Source organism: Tympanuchus pallidicinctus, unplaced genomic scaffold, assembly GCF_026119805.1.
Source record: "Tympanuchus pallidicinctus isolate F22 unplaced genomic scaffold, pur_lepc_1.0 scaffold1, whole genome shotgun sequence".
Lineage (NCBI taxonomy): Eukaryota > Metazoa > Chordata > Aves > Galliformes > Phasianidae > Tympanuchus > Tympanuchus pallidicinctus.
The window spans coordinates 85,995,497-86,017,343 of NW_026294618.1; the positions used below are offsets into that span (position 1 = coordinate 85,995,497).

General features: G+C 38.7%; 1 protein-coding gene across 6 annotated transcripts in view; it reads right to left on the bottom strand.

The window, feature by feature from the left end:
- Window positions 1-9,218: 9,218 nt before the first annotated feature.
- Window positions 9,219-21,847, bottom strand: part of EML4 (EMAP like 4) — a 153,961-nt gene continuing 141,332 nt past the window's right edge. For 3 of the 6 annotated variants that reach the window (XM_052683519.1, XM_052683424.1, XM_052683166.1), the window contains 4 exons: window positions 17,199-17,286; window positions 15,826-15,924; window positions 11,424-11,554; window positions 9,219-10,805 (listed from right to left, as the gene is read on the bottom strand). In XM_052683519.1, coding sequence (XP_052539479.1) covers window positions 10,341-10,805; window positions 11,424-11,554; window positions 15,826-15,924; window positions 17,199-17,286 — 783 coding nt within the window. In that variant the 3' untranslated portion in view covers window positions 9,219-10,340. The remainder of the gene's footprint in view (window positions 10,806-11,423; window positions 11,555-15,825; window positions 15,925-17,198; window positions 17,287-21,847) is intronic. The other 3 variants (XM_052683261.1, XM_052683342.1, XM_052683072.1) reach the window with 1 other exon arrangement.

Consider the following 21,847-nt stretch of genomic DNA (forward strand, 5'->3'; position numbering starts at 1 on the left):
TACTCATCCCAGTGCTGTAGGCTGCCTATGGAGATCCTTCCAAGAAAGTGAATTTCTTAAAATCTGAGCCTTATAGACCAACTCCATAAAAATACAACTTGCTAATTAAGAAAAAGTAATTAAATGTTCTTCAAAGACAAAATCCTATTTCCACAAGCTCACAGTCTACTCTGGAGAAAACAAGAAAGATGTATCTTTTTTGGCCTATGCCCAGACTAGATTATCCTGATGATTGATACTGTTCACTTTGTGTCCAAAGTTTTGGCAGAGAGATTAAATAATCTGTTTCTACCTGCAGCAAATGGAAATACCAGATGTTCTGTAAGTGAACGGGGGAAGTAAAAATAAACAACATGAAAAATGCATCCAGGGAGGGATATATTTTTGGAAAACTTATTCTATGTTGAGAAGTGACTGTGCAGCACTGTTTAATTTCATTCTTAACACAAACCTACATGGAGCCAACTTAGATAATCACAGCTGTTACAAAGGCATTGTAAATTAATAGAAATATTTTGTGAAAAAGAAAAGGGAGTAATCTACAAAAAATACTCAAAATGTCTTCATAAGAATTCATGCAAAGCAACAGGATTTCCCAAGCTACAGTCTATTTCCAAGATGAGAAATAAACCAGTCTCACTGCACATCATCCTGTCCTCACTGGGTCTACAACTTCACAGATCTAAGTTGGGAGACAGGAGCATATTTCCACCCAGGAAAATTTTTAGCCATCAGTGAGAAAGGTAAAAACTCTGACATCCAGCTCCAGTTTATATTGAAAGGGGGTTCAGAGATGAGTAAGGGAAACTATAGCAGAGCTAGAAAAACAGGACATACATTGCCACAAAACAAAATATTCCAGGGTCTTGCATGGAGATCTCCAGACTTTCAGATTAGCGACCAAATGTTTTACTTCTTCAGCAGGGAAAGAAGGTACAGCCTTTATAACAGAGGCTCTCCTGAGTCAAATTGGAGGACAAACTCAAAAACTTGAATATGCAATTACTCAATGCAATTCCTTAGTGGCAATGCGTTTCCTTTAAAGACATAAGTTAACTAAATCAATTTCTCTCTGCTAAGGAAAATGCTTATACAGAGGCACAGAATATTGGATGGGATGGAGATATTTAGAATTGCTTTGACTGAAAAGTAAAATAATAGTATCCAAGTCTTCTCTCATCACAGTGGATGAAGATGGCATGATTTCTGATGAGAGCTTGTTTTAATGGAACAGCATCCTCAGATGAATACCAGTATTAGAAAACAAGACTTATAAATAAATCCTATGAGCACTATCAAGAGTAAGCTTGCCTGACATAGAAGAGGAACACTGAAAAAGGCTGGTTGAGAAAATTAGTGAAGAAAAAGCTTCAGAAACATTTTGTAACCGGGTTTGACAATCATTGTGCAACATAATTCCCATTCCATTTTCTCTACTAGAATATCAAAGATTCCTACAAAACGGCAAATTCTTGCAGCTTACAGAAAGAGAAATGCTAAACTACCATTTAGTCCACAAAATGCTATAGTGGCGACTGCATCCCTTTACTTAGCAAAGTCGGGTGGCCCGTCCATATGAAATTGCCTCTCTACGGCTTTCTCCCTCCTTTCAGCTTGCAAGCTACGAAGAAAAATATCGTCATTTCCTTGAATACATTCATTCCTGAACAAACTCAGATATCTGAACAATTATTTGGAGACCATTTATCTGTTATAGTCAAGAAAATTCAATGACACAATCCCATACCTCTGTTATTTGTGCCTGTCATATGAGAACATATTTCCTTTCCATAAATAACTTCCAGAATCACCATTCCATTTCAAATCTTAACTTTGTATCCCTGAGATTTCTTACATGAATGTCGGCTAATGTTTCCTTAAAATTTACTTCTTCTGAAATTGCTTTCATACAGTAAATTTTGCCAGGCTCTCCACAGAAAGAAACGCAAGGTGAAAGTATGTGTGAACACATATGCCTGAATAAACTCTAATGAATATTTACTTGGAAATCTCTGTTAAGGCAACGTAGGGCAGACATTTATCTATTCATTCATTTAAACTGCAGCAGGAAGACCAGACATCAAATATTTCATAAGAAATATTCAACATGCTCACGATAAGGAGATTAGTGATTTGGGGATTTTCGGTGGTGGCTTTTTGGCCTTTTCCCACCATCCCTCAAATCAATGCAAACAAACAAACAAACGAATAAATAAAAATAACAAGTTTCCATGGAGCATTACAGATCAAGAAGCAAAAAATTGCCATTATCTTCATATACGGACATGGTTTAGCACATGAGAGGTAAGGAAAAACAAGTATTGGTATTGTTCAGCCAAAGGAAGTTCTGCAGACAACTCTATCATGTCTACACACTTATGTGCCTGTATTACATTTGTCTTATTTGTGGTTACTGTTTAGAATTGGCTTCTTCTCACCACTGTGGATCGGTAACTACACAACCTCACTACTTCAGTGTTTCAGCAAACCTTTATCAATCAGAGGAGAAAATAATGGTGAAGCTTATTTTTATTTTTATTTTTTCAAATTGAACTCTGCCCTCAAAATGAATACAAAGTGAAATTTCTTGAGAACTTCCCAGAATAAACTTTGCGGAGGGCCTTTGAAAATTTAAAGGAACAATGGAAACCAAACAAATCAGGTTAAGGATAACAAAATAGTTTCATGCTGGGCTGATTAAAAACTTGCCTGTTCTTTTGCACATGTGATTTTAATTCCCTCAATTTCTTGCAGATTTCATTAAATAAGTATTTTACAGAGATACAGCATAATAGATGTGCAAAAACTTGTGTGCAGAGAACCCCCACACCAAGCTCCCAACTTCTTACAGATGTACCTACTCGAAAACTTAGGAGTCAATCCCCATGATTTTCAGTTAGACAAGTCTCTAGAAACATTGTGAATTCTGCAAGAAGTTGGACTGCAAAGTAAACCATTTATGGCAGTTCTCCTCATCTACAGCCCTCCCCCTTCCATGCACAAATTCTTCCTGCTCTCTGCTGTAGGGTTATGATTTATTCCCACAGGATGATCCTCAGGAGATAGCACATGCAAGAAAGAAATATTATAGTTGGCAATAATTCAGAGCCCAAAACGGGATACAACCCACAGTTTCCCTAAGTCTTTCCTTACAACAGAGCTAAAACAGAATGTCTTTCATACTATCTGTGACATTAAAATCTGTGACCTTGGTCAAACTCCAGAGAGAACTGGAGAGACACAGGAACTTGCTTTGCAGACAAACCTGTGACAGACCTTGTGGCAATGCTTTCTTTTGCCCATTTCCAGCCAGTTTTGCTCAAAATTGTGACAAATTAGGGGAAAAAAAAAAAAAAAAAAAAAAAAGGACAAATCAATGCAGTAAATGAGAACTCCGAGTACAAAAATTTCTTCCCCTGTCCTCTTTGAAATTCATGGATCTTGATATCTGTGTGCTGGTGCTAAGATGAAAACACTCTGGGAGGAAATAATCCAAGTCAGTGAAACTGTTCCAAGAACATCACCAGCACTGACAATGATGATGTAGTGCTCTCATTAACCAGAAACTTTGACAGACCTCCATAACCTACTGTGGGGCAGAATGCAGCCCACAGCAACCTTTGGCCGGTTTGCTAAGTATATGGACTTACATCCATACACAAGCAATATCATTTAGTCCTTGAATCTATCAAAATTCTCCAATATAAGCTGAGGTTAATGTGGGTGTACACATAGTCCTGACTAAGCGTGGGATGGACACCTACCCAACAACTCTGTCCTAGGTAGGTTTTTCAGCAGTTTAAAATGTCTCACGTTTTCCACCCAGGTGGCAGAAACACCACAAGACTACTTACCGTTCACAATTTAGGATATAAGCAATGCTAATGCATGACAGCTTTTGATGCAAGAGACCCAGCTTCACACAATACACTCCAACCAGCACTTAAGTTTTCATTTGCTAAACTTGGGGCAAATAGGAGTTCTGTTTATGCTACAGATGCTTCACATTAAACATTCACAACAAAGATCCCATTAGCATTAACAATATTGGGTATATGCATGTGCACAAGATTTTGATTGTTCTCTCTAGTCTTAATTCTGCAGTGCCCAAGCCTTCAAGGAAAAGTCCAACTAATGCAAAGTGGAAAACAACATTTTCCATTGAAACTCTACCTGCAGGGGAGTACTTTAAAACAGTGAACCCAGCAGGGATGCAGCTCACAATCACCCTGGTGCCAGAAGAAACAATGGGAGCTTAGCATACACTTACCTTCTCTGCATGCTACATAGCTCAGTTTTCTTCTTTTCTCACTGTCATATAGAAAACTGTTTGTGTGCTCAGTTCTACTTTTCCTGAGCTCAGGGTCAGTCTCCAAGCCTCCCTAATGCAATAATACCACTATGTTTTCTCATCTCTTTTTATCTCGGTCTCGAAAGTTCCCAATTCTACTTCATCATCCACACAGTAACAGACAAAGGCTTTCGTTTAAAACACTAGGAATTAATTCCATACCAGTTCCATAGTAGTTGGCCTTTGAAGTAGTACCCTCATCAGATGTAGACAGCTTAGGACATCCCCTCCTCTATAATTTTATTGAATATAGTTAAAGGCACATGAATGGACATAAGAGAGGCTAAAGGAAAAAACTTATTCGCAGAACAAGGATTTGATGGATATGTACTGGGGGAGTAGGGGGGAAGGAGGGAATGTTTGAACACTGACTAGAATAACAAGATGGCCTATTTAAAGGGGAATTAAGTTCTGAAACACCATCATAAGCAAATGCTCGCTCTTGCTTTCAGTCTGGAAGTCCAATGATGTGTGTCGGATGAGAGCAGGACGTGTGATGGGAGATTCGGAGCGTGTTTGATAAACTAGCAGTGCACAACAGAAGCATCAGATTGATGAAACATTTCACAATGTGGAATTTGGTATCTCAAGAGCTATCTCGAGCACCTCATACAAAGTGTGTTCTAGAAAGAGTAACTTTAATGCACTTCATAAAAAAAAAAAGTATGGATAATGACTATAATCCAGACAGCCTTTACTAAGTTAAATAATAGTGTTTTAGGCAGCAATCCCAATGAACAACAAAGCACACTGCTTGTCAGAAAGCAAACTCTGAGGGGGTTTTTTGCTTACCTGGTAAAATGCCTCAAGATTGCGAGTTACCTCTTCTGAAGCATTAACCTCTAGAAGATATGTCGGGAACTTCACCTCATCCATCCCAATGACGGTGTGCATCCAGACCCACAGGGAGCCATGGGGCCTGTCCTGCAGCACTGAGATGGGAAATGCTGTTCCACCATTTCAATTCCTCCCCATCCCTCTCACCCCACATCCTGCTGGGAATGTTTCCCCTTCTCTACGCTCCTAAACCTCCTTAAGAGCTCGTGCTTCCCTGCAGCATAAAGGCAGTAACCTATCCTTCTCTTTCAAGCATTAAAAAAATGTCCCTGGGAAGTCTTTTCTGTTTGATGCTCGTATATACACACAAATACATCACTGTATACATTAAACAGTTTACAATGCATATGCTGCTCCGATTCCTGATTGTACAATCCCACTGTAGGCAGGTTTGTATTCTCAGTTGATTAAAGTATTAGTACATAAACCATCTGTGAGAAATAAGGATTAGGCAATGGGCTTGGACTTGTTCAGAAGGAAAGCAAACAAGCAGCACAAGTCTCACACAAGTTAAATCCATCTCGTGTAATATTAATCCTTTTGTTGCCAGGAATCAACAATTCATTGGCAGCAGAAAGGAGAACTTTTTTCTTTGGCTCAGTTTAGCTTAAATTTCACGAAGGCTTACTACTTCTTTTTGTCCCAGTTTAGCTAAAATACCACACTGAACTGAAGGAACTATGAAGGAGTATAACTTACAGAGTCTACACTTCAAATAGGGTCTTGTTATCAGTGTCGTAAAATGTAAATTTTGCTCCACATTTTCAAAGAAAACTAAAGCCACAATCTATGCATTCTAGAGATGATTAAATAAAGCCAAGAGGCTAGTACTTAACACACATCATATACAAGAACTTGTTATTTATAATGAGAATTATAGGAAGATCAAACGTAAGAAATGCTTGGTTCCCCATCACCCATCTACACCTGTAGTCTATTCCTTACCTACTCTGGAGCTTTCATGGAAGGAAAACAAAAAGCCCCACGTAATATATCATCATACTGTATCCCTTTATATGCAAAACTCTGTTAATATCACCTCACATGAGATACATCTGAATATGGATGCATATCATAAAGATGCATATACTGGACATTTCCTAACATTCAGTTATTTAATTATGCAACCTAAACAAACATTTTAATGTACAGTTCAAAGTTTCTGTCATGCTCAATGACAATAGTTTTAATGTCTTAATTGCAGCCTCCACTCTGAAGTCCAGCTCCACGTGACAAAGACCATCACCATTACAAGTTGCCTGAGCTGGCAGCAGAAGATGCTGTCCCACAGCAGCAAGCGCCTGAAGCCATATCCTGCTTCCATCGTGCGAAAGGCTGCTTCCCACCTTACTGAGCAGCCCAGGAAAAGCAGCAAAACCTCGTGCTGAATTTGGACAGAAAGGGAGTAGAGCCAGGAAGAGCATGCTATTGCACAGCTGCCCATACTCCAGTGGTACGTGATGTTGTGGGTGTGCTGGAAACAGCATAGCATGATTTTAAGGCACCTGCTTGTTCAGTTTAGAACAGCTACGTAATCTGATGGAAAAAAAGAGTCACTGAGATTTCCAGTCAAACTCAAGATGTGGCACTGATGTTTTTTAGTTTGTTTGTTTGCTTTTAAGCAAGGATAAACATAACGTATTTGGCTATCTTGGAGGTTTCTTTCTCTTCTCCACCTCATCCTCCTTTTGCAAATGACAGGAACCAGCTGCAAGCAATACAATTCAAAGCCTTATAAAAGACAAAGAATCATTCACAAGGAATATATTAAGAAACTGAAGCATATTGTGACCCTTGATAGGACAAGGGGAAAATGGTTTTAAACTAAACTGAAAGAGGGGACATTCAGATTGGATATAATGAAACAGGCTTTTTTTACAGTAAGGGTGGTGAGGCAATGGCACTGTTTGCTCAGGAAGGATCTGGATGCTCCATCCCTGGAGACATTCGATTGAGTTGTAGGTGCACCTGTTCACTGCAAAGGAGTTGGATCAGGTGGCCTTTAAGGGCCCCTTCCAAATGATTCTATGACCTTCTTCATCTGCAACTGGATGGAGACCATCAGCAATGTGGAAGCATCATGATATTTAACACATTATTTCACAAATAACCCTGTACTTTTCACATGACTTGCAGAAGCATGTAGAACCCAGGAAGGTAAGCCTGCAATACATACCAGGACTGACACTTACCTGTAATCCCACAGCGCCCATCAAAACATTTGAAAAGTAAGAATGAGCAGTTTTTAGGAGTGTCAGCCAATGCTCCTGATGCTTATTTTTAGAAAGTCATCAAGAAAGCACAAAATAAATGAGGTCCTTTTCCTTGTCTTCTAAAACAATACACACAGACATCACAAATGTGACCACAACATGCACACACTGCATACAGAAGGAGCCAGAAGGACAGATATGAAAAATACACTGCAATATATTCTTTTGATTACTTTATTTTTTTTTAATCTTCAAAATTTTCTGCCTTCAGACAGGAATGCATGATAGATAGAAATGGCTCAAACATCTTCACATGAAACACTCTTAATTCATTCACAATTATTTTTCTAAAACATCTACTGTTACATAATCCCACCCATTTCCATCCATTATCACAGATTTAATTATTTGTTAAACAGTAGTTGCCAGCAATTGAAAGCTGTAAGGCTTTTTGCATATTAGTAGAGTCTTCTGAACTACAAACACAAGAATATCACAACTATATAACTCTCATTTTACATGGCAACCCCAGGTGACAGATGTTCCAAATGAAATGTCTTGCTTACATGGAGTTCATAAAAATGACAGAGAGCTCTGTGCCTCATTAGCTCTAAAATCCTTTTTCCTTTACTAGGATAATTTTCTAAACCTATGCCATACTCCTCCTTTGGAACCATACAGTCTGATAAGCTGATCTTTATCTTCCATTGCTGCTTTTTGGCAAATCTGCAAGTCAGGCAAACTAGAGCTCTCCAGTAAAACACTATGTACAGAGCACAGTTTAAACAGATGGGTTGCTTGGAATCCATTTGTCCCTCCATCCGAAGGGAACTACTTTGAGGTTTTCTGGAACTGTTGTAAACAAGAGGATATATTTTTTAATATATATATATGTGTGTATATATATATTTATATATTTTATATATAAATGTTCTAAATGTCCTTTGGGAGTCCATTTATTTTTTATCTTTCCAAATGATGACTAAATACCTGATCTGTAGCATTTCTCCTGAGAAGACACTAGTAAGGGAATGACAGTTTTGATGCACTTTGGAATGGCACAATCACGTAAACGCTTGCACAATTAAGACTTATGAACTCATCCAAAGTATCTAAACATGATATTCTAACTAAGAACTAAAATACCAGCACAATGCAGCAAGTTAAAAAAGAAAATTCTATGTAATCAAAATATAAACAAGTACATAGGAAATGGATATCTGTCAGTAAAACTATATCTTTTTAAAGTAGGAAACGTATGCACTTAAGAAAAAATTGTAGCTATCTGACAAACTTCATTAAAAAAAAAAAAAATTACTTTCCAAATGCATAACAAATGCCAAGATATCCCGTAACTGGCCAGGTATAGCCACATGAGATCTGCATGGCTTAGAGCAACCTGGGGAGAGAGAGGTGATGGGGAAGTAGGGGTGGTAAAAACAAAGTCACAAAATATATCAGCAAGTCTGAAAACAAAAACAAAAAAAAATATCACATCATCTAAATTGCTGTATGCTTCTATCACCATTGCTAAAGGAACAGAAGTAGCAGAGAAGTAGAAGAGAAGAGAAGAAGAAAAAGAAAAAGAAAAAGAAAAAGAAAAAGAAAAAGAAAAAGAAAAAGAAAAAGAAAAAGAAAAAGAAAAAGAAAAAGAAAAAGAAAAAGAAAAAGAAAAAGAAAAAGAAAAAGAAAAAGAAAAAGAAAAAGAAAAAGAAAAAGAAAAAGAAAAAGAAAAAGAAAAAGAAAAAGAAGAAAAAGAAAAAAGAAAAAGAAAAGAAGAAAAAGAAAAAGAAAAAGAAGAAAAAGAAAAAAGAAAAAGAAAAAGAAGAAAAAGAAAAAAGAAAAAGAAAAGAAGAAAAAGAAAAAAGAAAAAAGAAAAAAGAAAAAAGAAAAAAGAAAAAAGAAAAAAGAAAAAAAAAAAAAGAAAAAAGATTGCAGTTTAATGATTCCTGGAGTTACCTCTAAAAATTAAGAAAAAAATTACCGACTTAATATAGTAATCCCAAGCACCGATTTAATAATTTAAGTTAACTGTATTTTTCTCCTACTACGGATGGAGCAAGTTCTGCTTGAAGGCTTAAAGCTTAACTCTGGAGCCCATCTGACTTGTGTTCTTGTCGCACATTCTCTGCCATTCACATCAAAGTCACTGTAAAGACTCTCTAGGCAATTCTTTGAAGAGACAATTGGATCCTACTGTTTAAATCAACTTTCAGGTCATGAAAAGTGAAACACACCAGTATTTGGTTAGTCTGTTATTAAGTAGCCTAAAAAAATGGAACGGCTGACACCATTCCTCAATAGGATTTGCCTTAGAACTAGCAGCACCCAGGGCAGACCAACTGTGAGCATGTCCAGACTCCACTAGGAATTAGTAGTGTTAGAAAATTGCATATGTGTTAGATCAAGAAGGCATTGCCATACACGTGGCATCATTACATTGTTTTTCCTCTATTTTTCTCACTAAGAAAAAACAAAGGAAAACAGCCCTACCAAGAGATTTTTGGTTTTTGTTTGTCTTTGCACCTAGAAAAAGCAGCACAGTAACTCCTCAGCTGGAATTGCTCAGTGCTTCCCATCAGCTTAGCTCTTTCAGAAAGCCCTTTCACATAGGTAAGGTGGTCTATCTCAGCTAATTCTTAGAGCTAACTTTTTTTTCCAGTATACATTTCATGCCACTTCCTAACAGCAATTTCAGAACTACAATGGATCTATGATAATGTCCACTACTAACTTTGACCAGATCTTGATACAAACCATCAAAGCCAGGCCCTTGGGATGGTTCCACATATTGAACTGAAGCTCAGACTAAAAATCTCACCAAAACTCAAAAAGCTGGAGTGGTCATGAATCTCAGCTACTTTTGCCTATTTGAACCCTCACCCTGTAATGAAAGCACGCACACCAAGGGACAATAACAACCATCTGAGCTGGGAGCATTATGACTCTGGCGAGTTCTCCTGCTGCTCCTCAGTGACCGTGGACTCGCTGTGCTCCTCACTCGTCTCATTGGAGGGCTCCTCATAGCCTGGCTCCGCGGGGTCCAGGCTGCTCCCATCACTTTGCTCCTCGCTCTGTTCCTCACTGGCCTCTGCAGACTGCTCCAAGTTGCTCTCCAGGGAGGCGGGAGAGCTGCCAGTTACACTTTCAATTTGGTTCATTTCGTTAAAAGGCTGCGGGAGGGGAGCAGGAGACTGTACAGCATTCTCACTGGCAGAAATGGGCACTTTGGTTGCACCGATGTCTACAACAATGTCATTTTGTGGTAGAGTTACCTTCTCCACAAGTTTCCATTGGATAATACTCATGTCTTTCCCTCCAGTTGAGATCAAGTGACTATCACTATGGGTAAAGCTGACATTTGTCACATGACTACTGTGAGCACTGTATTTGTGACTCGGAGCCTATTAAAATAAGCAGGAAAGAAGAATCACACATTTCATTACAAGAACACAGGATACTGAAATCTAAAGTTAATATTGTTCAGCCCTTCATTCACATATACAAGTACCAATATATGCTTAGATTTCCCATACAATAAATCTTCTCTTCTTAATGTTTACAACTCAGGAAAATTTTAGAACATCATTTGAAAGGTAATGTACACCAAACTAGGATACTAGGAAAAACTTCTCTGAAAGAGTGGTCAGGCACTAACACAGGCTGCCCAGGGAGGTGGTGGAGTCACGATGACTGGATTAGATGACCTTAGAGGTCTTCTCCAACCATAATGTTTCTATGAATTAAGGCCTCTGAACAGAATGAATCAAGCTTCTGCTCCATAACTTAAGGATAACTATGGCTACTTCAGTATATATATATAAATAAATTCACGTTATAAAAATCTTAATCTTATGAACCAACTGTTACATTAATGGATAAAAGTATGCTTTCATCTCTAGTGCTGTTCTCACAGATTTGGTTGGCAGTTTCCAAAACACTCAGGCTGAAAGCAGGCATCTGGCAAGGAAATCATCATGTAGTGCAAACATACACATAAGATCAGAGTGGTCTAGACTTACCTTTGGCTTGGAACAAGGATACTGAAAGAGATGGACCTTACAAAAATCATCAGCAACTGCAATCACTTTTCGATTATGGGATCTGACAAGAGCATTTATGTCTGTCCCATCTGATCCTTCAGGCCATACTCCTAGGAGAAAGGAGTGCAGATATTTGGATAGCAGATATTTATCAAACAAAATCTATACGGCTGTGACAGACAAGCATAACAAAAGAAAAACAAGAAATTCAATTGGAAAATGGAGCAGGTGTTGAATTAAATGTTGTAGTCATTGTCAGCCTAATGCTGTTCGCCCACAGTCCCTTCTACCCTCAGGCCCTCAGCCCTAGCCCAGATAGTCTCTTGGGCTTGATATATTTCCTGGTGAAAAGCTCAGTCTTCTCTAACACTGATTTTAAGATTAAGTTTGTTGCTTAGACTAGCAACTCTTAAATTATCACAGGCTTGCACACGAGCATTTAAAAAGCAAGACTGCTGCTGAAGTATGGAACAAGGCAAAGTACTGTACATTATTCAGAGGTTTTTTTTGTTGTTGTTGCAATTTTTAATATTTGCATGATTCAACAGAGACGACTGATGATACTTTATACAGAAACCCAGACTGCAAATTTTATAGATGAAAGCGCTGTCAACTGCTTAAGTACAATTCAATATGATTTAAGTAAAAAAATAAGACGTTGATATGTCTAGACAAAAGAATAACAACACTGCTTGGATGAAAAGCAGTTGGATGAACAATTTGGGAAGGGGAGAGTCTGTAGTTTGAACAAAAATGAACACCTCAGAGATTATCATAAGAAAACTGGTGATTGACACCTGTGAGAAAAACTGAAAGAAAATTAAGCAAGGCGCTGTAAAATAGAAATTTATGCCAATGGTGGCAGATTTTGTAGGTGAGAGTAATTTTTTTGATTAAGCTGAGAGTTATGAAGATTTTTTCCCTTCAATTTTTTTCCACCTCAAGAAGGATTTTGTGTCTGATTTACTGAAAGAGATATCCACTCTAAGATATGAAAAAACCTTCCTTATAATCACTGGCTTTGGTGGAATAAAAAGCACATGCTGCTAACTACCTTATACAGCAAAAACCTCAGACATAGCACTACCTTATCTTTTCAAACTCCTACATTTTCTTCTTTTTAAGCAAAATCGTAAAAAAAACATTGAACTTTAAAGCTGTTTTCCCCCTCCCAGTTCTTCAGTGGGTTGAGTGAGAACTTCATTTTCTCTGACCAATAACAAAGGCAGCTTATCACATTCAATGCAGTGCCAATAAACTACATGGCATATTATTCACTAAAGGCATGCACTAAAGGTGCAGAAGGTATTCAGAAATATTTTAATACTCTTGCACCACTGAATTAAATCTGAAAAATATATTAAACAATTTCCAAGTAGCTCAAAATGAATTAATTTTAACTTTTTCCTGCATTCCTTATATAAAATACTGTCATCAGATGGGAGGAATAAATGAACTTAAAGCCGTTTTCCTGAAGTTTCAGCTAGCACCTAAGGCAGGCAGTCCTAAATAGCTACACTATTTCCTCTTCTTTTTAATTTAAGATTAAAAAGACTAATATTCAAGATTGCGTCTCTTATTAAACTTTTTTTTGTGTTCAAAAATTCCTTCAGCATTTATAAACGCCAGACAATCTTTTAATATAATAAAGTAGGGTTCACTTTCAGTGCAGCTGGAAAGCATGGAAAGCTAAGGGATTAAAGTGACCAAGTTCTGAGTTTTTAAGAACTTTAAAATAAGAAAAAAAAAACCAATACTGAAATAATAGGACTTCAACAGCTGTACTTCAATTTTAATAAATTCTGCTGGTCAGGAGTAAGCCTCTCAGAAGAATCTGCTCAGAGGGAAGTGTGGAAAATGTGCAGTAAACAAGGAAGCAACTTCAAGTGCTCAGGGTGCAGACTGAGGATACCACTAAGCCACTACAGTAGTGTTGAGAGCCAAAAGGGAGTGATGCTATTCTCATCCCCACTGTGTGCTTCCATCCTCTTTAGTCTGCCAACAACAGTGCAATGCCTATGCCTACAGACACCATCCACAGAACTGAATCTGTAAAACACATGCTCCTGAAAGCCTAAATCCCATAAACTCAGCCCTCTCTTCTGAACATCAAAGTAAGCAGTGCCCAGGTTTTTTTGGATCCCTGAGCCAGCTCACTCTGGTGTCAAAGCCAACAGCAAATATCTGCACTGTCTGATTTAATGGGAAAATTATTGCCTTTGTCTGGGACCAAGCCACAATTATATGACTCTGAAAGTAGTGTCAAACCACCAGACAATACAAAATTAAAGCATGATGAATCTTGTCTAGCAAGTTTAAATACTTAGGTTGCTCTGAAAGTAATACCTCCTACTTATCTCCATGGAAATTACAACAGATACAAAGAGCATAATAACACTATTTGATAGAGCAAATTCTTGGCTATAAAACACTCATTTTTAATACAGTCACTGTCATTAGCTATGTATTTTTACGTGATGAACAAGAGCCTGCATGACCCAATGTTGCTGCCACCACTGATGAAAAGCACCACCCATTGCCTCACTGTGCTCATTTATATCCAGTGTTTGGTTTCCATAAATGTTCAGCAAGCGTTGATAAATGTCAGTGAGTACCATTTACTCTGCATGGAAGGATTCAATTCCAAACCTTTGCTTCATACGCACTTCCATGTCAAACTCTTTTGGGAAAGTGCTTGGATCAGCTGCTCCCTTTACTTTTTCTCTCTTATACCACCAAGTGACATAACTCTATCAGTAGCAACAAAGCCATCTTCTGCTGCCCCCAAATTTTTGCTAGATAAAAGTACTCCAAATAAAACAAAAAGTGGCTTCAGATCTCAGGCTATGCCAGCAAGAGCAGTGAGTTCATTTGCCTTACAAAGTGCTTTCACTGCTTCTGGAGAAAGGTCATATTAGCACAGAAGAGAGAGCTTTGATTTTCACATTATTGTTTTCTGAATCTTTTGATATTCCACTTCAAAAATGCATTTGTGTTATGTTATTATTTCAGTTGTAGCTCCACAGCAGCAAAATAAGGAAATGACTACTATGAACTGATAGCTTTAATCAGCTTGGGCTTACATGTACGGAGCATCAAGAGGAAACAGCCATCCAATCTAAATTTCACAGACAAAATGAATAAAAACATGCACATAGACAATCTGGTACACATTTATCTGGATAATTGAAGCCAATATTTTTTTATTAAAACTGCATTAAGCAACTGCATTCAGCTCCAGAAAGAGCAAATGCCTGTTTATCTTTGATACCTACTCTCAAGTTCTGAATATCTAAAAAATACTTGTGCAGTTTATCTACCAGTCAGAATCCTTCCCTGATCCCTTTATTCTCTTGGCTCTGCCTCAGATCTTTGGAAGTCAGAGACATGAGGCTGGTTATAAAGCCTCCAGATTCCTTCCACCTAATATCTACACCATGCAACAGCATTAGTGTTAGCCTCCCAAAAACCTGCAAACTTTTGATTAGTTGTTAACTAATCTTTTGACTAGCTGCTCATTAAGCAACTGACAATCTAAAAATATAAATGATAGCTGTCAGAAGCTAAAACAAAGCACTTAAGTTACGTGATATTTTTTCTACCCTGTATAAACTGATATTCAGAAATGAACTCCTAGCAGTTGAGAAGAAAAGATCTGTAAACCTAACCTTCCCTTCTAAAGAAACTGCTGATTTGCCTGCTTTTGGTGTTTCCTACAATGTGAACAACTGAGGGAGGTATCTGATTAGTGGTAGAAGCAAAACATTCAGCATCCTGCTCACACAAATTGGATTGAGTAGTACATTTCAACCTGACACAGAGGAGCAACTTGTTTAAGGTCAACAGAGATGCCATCAGCAGGAGCTGCTTGGACTAGTTGCATACAGTCCCAAATTAGATTATTAACATATCTGTCAGCTGTGAAATTATTATTTTTTACATTTTAGAAATAAATCATTAGGTGTACAATCTTTTACTTTCTAAGCAGTATTACTCTTAAAAACCAGTGTCTATTATTCATTTTTTACTACAGCTATCAAGGTGCTGTCATGACTGTAAGTCATGAACTATCTTACACTTGCATAGTCTCCTATCCCAAATCAACATATGAAAAGAGCAATCTACCTGTACCATAAGAACACTTAAAAATACCAGCTTTTTAGTTCAAACTTCCCAAAGATGGTAGTCTAAAATGACAGCAGAAAAATCAAATATTAGGCTTCAAGATTTAATAGATATCAATTACAATTACACTGTGCAGTATCCAGTGGTCTGTATCACAGACTAGTGCAATAGTCAGTCTCTTTGGGCTGTCCTCTCCATCCCAGAAAGAAATCACAAAAGCATCAAGTAGCTTAAAAGCAAATTAAATGGTGCTTACCAAACACTTGAAAGCCTAGCACACAAGTGTACGTTGTCCAATCTATATCCTTACAGTCAGAACGATTCCTGATTAACTTGCAGCCACTTGGAATGTCCCCTGTAATAAAAGTGAAATAAGAGTTACAGCATATACCCTCACATTTATACAGGTGCTCTTTAAAGATGCTAAAATTAATAGAAACAGTAACAAAACAAATCTTAAGGCCAAGTTGGAATTGCACTGTAGAGGCAAAGATACACCAGTACCTTCTAGACCTGATGCTTTGCCCAGTATCTAAGAGCTACATTTTATTTTCATTTCCATTTTCAGATTAGCATACTTCAAATACACTTGTAGTTTGAGTCCACTGCTACTGTAGAATAGCCTACAAAATGTTTTGATGCAATAAATGCTTTCATGTAATAGCTGAATGTCTCCTTTCTACCAGCTTGATGAGCATACTAAAAATCAGTCAACCATTCAGGAAACTCTGCTTTTAAAGCAGTGAGAAACTACTGCCAGAGACTACTTGGACTTGCAACTACTTGGACAGCTTTTCAACTAGATATAGAAAGGAAAGATTGCTTCCCAACAAAATGTCTCTCTCAATAAACCAGCCCAAAGTCAATGGGTCACAGCTCTTCGCTTTCCTGTGCAGGCAGTTACAACCACCAACACTTCCTTTTGCTATTGTCAGGCACTGTGCTATCCAGATTTGAAGCCTAAGCAGTGACAAGCAAAAGGAACACGTCAACATATCAGATATTTAAACTTCTGGCTCTTCTTGTCTATGCAGCAGCAGAACTGTAGTCCTTTTTTTCCTTGCTAAAATGATATGAACATTATAAAAAAAGTAGTGTAGGCTGATATACACTAAACAAGTTGAACTTGTGGCCTAAAAACTATATATTAAATTCATATTTTCACATATAAAAATGACAAATGCAAAAACAAGATAATCATTAATTCATTAACGTAGTATTATTGCTTTTCTCAGTTCTCAGCATCACCAGACAAAGTTAACAAACAAACAACTCAACAGAGGCACAGACCTGCTGATTTTATCCCTCCAAAATAACCAGTACTGTTGACACAAATTAGACAACTATATATATTATTTTCAATCTATGGAGATTTGAGCCAACATCAAAACGTAGCACCACTTGTTCTGTAAATTCTAAGCTGTTAACTTGATTTATGACCTTGTAAAGAAGTAAGCTATATTTGGCATTGCCATTAGGTAACACACAGCTCTGAATAACATCAAGATATCAGGTTACAAGAGTTCAAATTAGTCAGCGAGCATTTTGCAAAGACTCAAACACATTCTTCTAAATATTGTGATAGTTAATGCATGTTTTTGTTTCCAGTACATTTCACGTCATACTTACAGTATAGTATTTCATAGTCTCCTGAGTTTGACATTATATGCTTGTTGTCTGGGGACCAATCAAGGTGTGTAATATAGCTGGAATGTCCCTAAGGAAGAATGCATTAACATCAACATGAAGCACACATTTTAAATAAAATAGCAGCTGAAGTTGCAACCACGGATGGGACAGCTAGCAGGAAAAAAGCACCTCCCCACCCACCTCCAGCTACTTGCACTCCTTTAAAGGCTGCTTACTGCCCAGAGCCACACTCACTAGCAGCCAAACACACACAGTTGGGCACCCTGCCTCCCCACGGCATGGCAGATTCCTCACGGGTAAACACTGTCGTCCCGCCCGGACCACAGCGTGATTTACTCCGAGAAGGTACACTGCTAAAATACTGATGAGCTAACATTTGTACTTTGTACTGCATTAAGAAAGTATACACCGTGACTAATTCAGAAAGACAAGTTAACTTGCAAGGGATCACTTTTGGATCTCATCAGAACACTTCATTTCACTATCCATTCAAAATAATTTCAAATACATGCATCCGCATTGAGAGCATTTCTCTCTTTACTTATCTTAAAAACTTAGCACACTTTGATCAATAACCACTACGTTAAACTGCAAGATAAGGAAGCATTACAAGAAAAGCCCTACAATCTTTAAGAAAGCTTCTGCAATGTCTTACGCGGCACATATACTAATTAATACCAACTTCAAATGGAATCCTCCTATGCTACATAGGTCACTCTGCCTAATAAAAACACCTTTGCCTGATTGCAGTTACCAGTAAGACAGCAAGCACTAAATACCCATCTTTGGTGCTGCAGGAGAAACTAAATGTGTCTGGGTAGAATGTTTTACTTAAGCATTAGGTATTTTTGCTGACAGTAGTAATACTAAGAACAAAGATAAGAGAGTCTCCAGAGAAGCTGCATATTTGCAAAGGGTAAAATTTTTGTTGTTGTTGTTGTAGAAAAGACATTCCTGTCACTCTTTTCTTCTTGTACTTTCCTATTCTTTCTGCTCTTCTCTCCAAGGCAAGACTGCTTATTTTCCCTTCCCCAACCACCTGCTAGACAACAGCATGCCACCTCCATGACAGACAGCTGCCCATTCTCCTTCCTTACTCCTCAGGAAGACATTGGCCCTCAGCTTCCTCAAGGCCCCATGGCACTGCAGCACTGCCTGTTCCTGAGCATCTCATAGGGCCACACTGGAGCATGGACTGGTCCAGCTGCCATGTCAACCTCTTTTTCAGCATGGCATAAGAGATACTGAGCGCTTCAAGGATTATGTGTGGAAATATAACCTGATCTGTCTGTCACTAGGTCTTCTGTGAGAGGGTCTAAAAACACTTAGGAGAAAAGCTATCCTGAAAGATTTATTTATGAACTAATTTTCATGTATTGACATAACTACATTGCAGTCATGGGTAGGATATATTGTATCAATAGGCAAACTTGGCATTTTGACAAAAAAATGAATGCAGTACTGGCTAGGATTCCTTTCCCCCCCTCTTATTTTCCAAGCCTTCAAATTTGCAAGCTAACTCCAAGATGGAAAAGAATTGGTCAGTCATTTACTAAATCCTGCCAGACATTTGGCAGCTGTTAAAATTCCTAGGGGTGGTGGGAAGAGAACAATGCAATTGGCCAGGGGGCTCCATGCTGGAAAATCCCTTCGAGCAAGCGATCCCTGCCTGACTATTTTTTAAGAAGAATAATCCAAATTTTTATTAAAAACCTTCTTCAGTAGCTGCTACCAATAAAGTAATGCTTTACTCTCTTCTGTACCTTTACATATGATGACCGTAATCACTCACATTATCTCTGGCTAGCAAAGTAATTTGACCACATGGAAAACCAATCCTTCATTGGAAATGTTTGTCTGTTTCAGACTTCAGGGATTTAAGAATCAAAATGCCCACAGCCTACAGGATGGACATTTATTCAGGCTAAGCTTAGTGCATCAGACACATGGCTGCTCGCACAGCTTTCAGCTCACAGCCCTCTTGGTAAACGCAGATACTTTCTCCTCCTTTGCTAACAGATTGCTCTGCTGTAAGGCAAACAGAAACGGCTGTGGCTAGCCTTGAGCTGCTGAGACATAGGAAATTCATAACTTAGCCCATACCTCCACATTGCTGTCTGCATAGCTGGAGCCCTTGAAAAACAGCTGCACAAGCCAAAGCAGTCATTTCAGCTAATCTGGAATTCCTTCTGATCACAGCCATGGCCACTGCTCACTGCGGAGGCACACAACAGGCCACAGCCATGCCTCTGCAGGAGCCCCAGAAAGCCTCACTGTGACTGAAAGGGGATTTAAACATAACACTGGGAATACAGCCCTTATACACAAACTGATGCTGGTTCAGTAGATAAAATCCTTCTGAAAGTATTCAAACTATGTTCTCAAGTTGGAAGAAACAACCAGAAATTGCCTAGCAGGAGGACTGAGTCATACTACTTGGAGGTCACTCGGTGAGGCTACTGGATGACAGAGGAATGCCAGAAGGATGCGGTGCCAGCACCCAAGCCCTTGCCAGGACTGCCCCAGGTCCTAAGCACTCCTGGGTGCCACCCTGCTTCACAACAATCTGGTTTTGGCCCTCTGGCACAGGGGTGGATGAAACCTAACTGGTATCCCTACAATACAGTTGGTCAGCTTGCAGGCTGCTGCTATCTGCTTGGGCTCGAAGGGTCAGAGCAGCTCAGCCCCAATAGAAAGCAGGCTGCTAATTTTGGCCTCTATGTGCAGTTGCTCAGACTGAAAAAGAACAGTTAACAGAAATCAGCACTGAAACATGAATTCTTGATCATGCCTAAGTATAACAATGCTTGTTTTTCCCACCTCAATTTTTACAGCCCACATTATGTGCCCTCAGCCAAGGCACACAGATGTATGAAAAGAAGGTGCATATCTGAAAAAGTCTTGGGGTGCATGAGGACGAAAAGGATAGGGAAGGAGAGAAACACTTTCCAGTGGGGTGTTACTTTGGCACAGCTTCATCATCCTCAGTCACTGAAAACTGGTAGTTGGTCAATATTCCCAGCTGATTTTGAATTATGAGGCCACTTATTAACACATTTGTTGCTGAAATAAAGCGGCATTATCAGCAAACTAATTGTTCTCTGAAATATTCTCCTACAACAAAAGGACAAGGAGCCTGAACACCAGTTGATACTGGTTTAAATTACAGTATGCTCTCTGGAAAGCAACACATAAGATATAAAGAAATAAATGATTTCATATTTCTTCAAAGAACTTGGACAACTTGATGGACATTATGCAAGCTAAGTATGTATTTTAAGATTAGAGGTCCTTGAGTGATTTTATCTTTTGTACCTAAAAAATAGGTGATGAACTGAAATGCTGTGTTGGGGTAGAGCTGGCTGTCACTACCCTGGCTCACCCCACATTACTCCCAAGGAGTCCCCAGCATGCCCAGTCCTCAAACAGTGTGGACTGGGTGGTGTGAGTTGTCCTCAGAAGAATGGCCTGGAAATTGGAAATCTCTCAAAGATACCACATGTGGTACTAAAGGACTCGCCAACAATCAGCCGTTTCCCACCCGCAATAGGTTCCACTGTGAATGTTGTATCAAAGATCACCAGCATAACATATTACAAAGCATAGTTTAGGCTTATGGTCCTCTCACCCCCACTTTCAAATTAAGAAAACAGTTTGAGAAGGTCCTTTATTTTTAAAACTAGAGAAATCCAGCTGATTATAAACACATGAGAAGTGTTTTGAGCAGGGGATGCATTCTTTAAAAAACAAAAGCCACGTTTGATATGTGAACCTAGTTTTATAATATCATTTACAAGTTCCGCTGAGGATCAAATGCTCATTATGTAAATATTCCTAATAACCTAGAGAGAGGGCTGAACTAAAACCATGGTGTTAGACATCTTAAAAAGAAAAGGAAAATGTCTTTTTTGAAACCAATCTTTTTAGCACTGGGACATCATGTAAACACAAGAACTAAAATAAACTTCATTACTTGCACAACATTTGCATTTATTTATCCTGGGCCAGAAATTTATTGGTATTATTCCAAATGTTACAATAAAAAATTCAGCTGAAAATAGTGCTTATATGCAGTCTCCAAAATTATATATTCTAATGAAATTGCATCATCTAACGCTACGTTGGTCCAAGAAGTATTTTATCAGTAGGAATATGCAAGAACCATGACATCAAGCAGTGTGGTGTGCTTGACATACTGGAGGGACCAAGGCTTGAGAGGTGGGCCATGTGATCAGCTTGTCTTTGTGGCCCTGCTTTGGTCCCGCTCCAACAGCCCCACATCCTTGTACTGGGGGCCCCAGACACAGGATGTAGTACTACAGGCAAGGTCTCACAAAGGCAGAACAGAGGGGGTACAAACACCTCCCTGACTTGCTGGGCATACAGATTTTGATACAGCCCAGAGTATGGCTGGCTTTCTGGGCTGAAAATGCCCTGTTCATACTGAGTTTTTCATCAACTGACACTCCCAAGTCCTTCTCCTCAGGGCTGCCCTCAACACATTCCCTGTCCAGCCTATACTGGTGCTTGGGATTGCCCCAATCTAGGTGTGAGACCTTGCACTTGGCCCTGTTGAATCAACACAGTCCACATTGCCAGAGCTGGGGTTGCTCAGCCTGGAGAAGAGA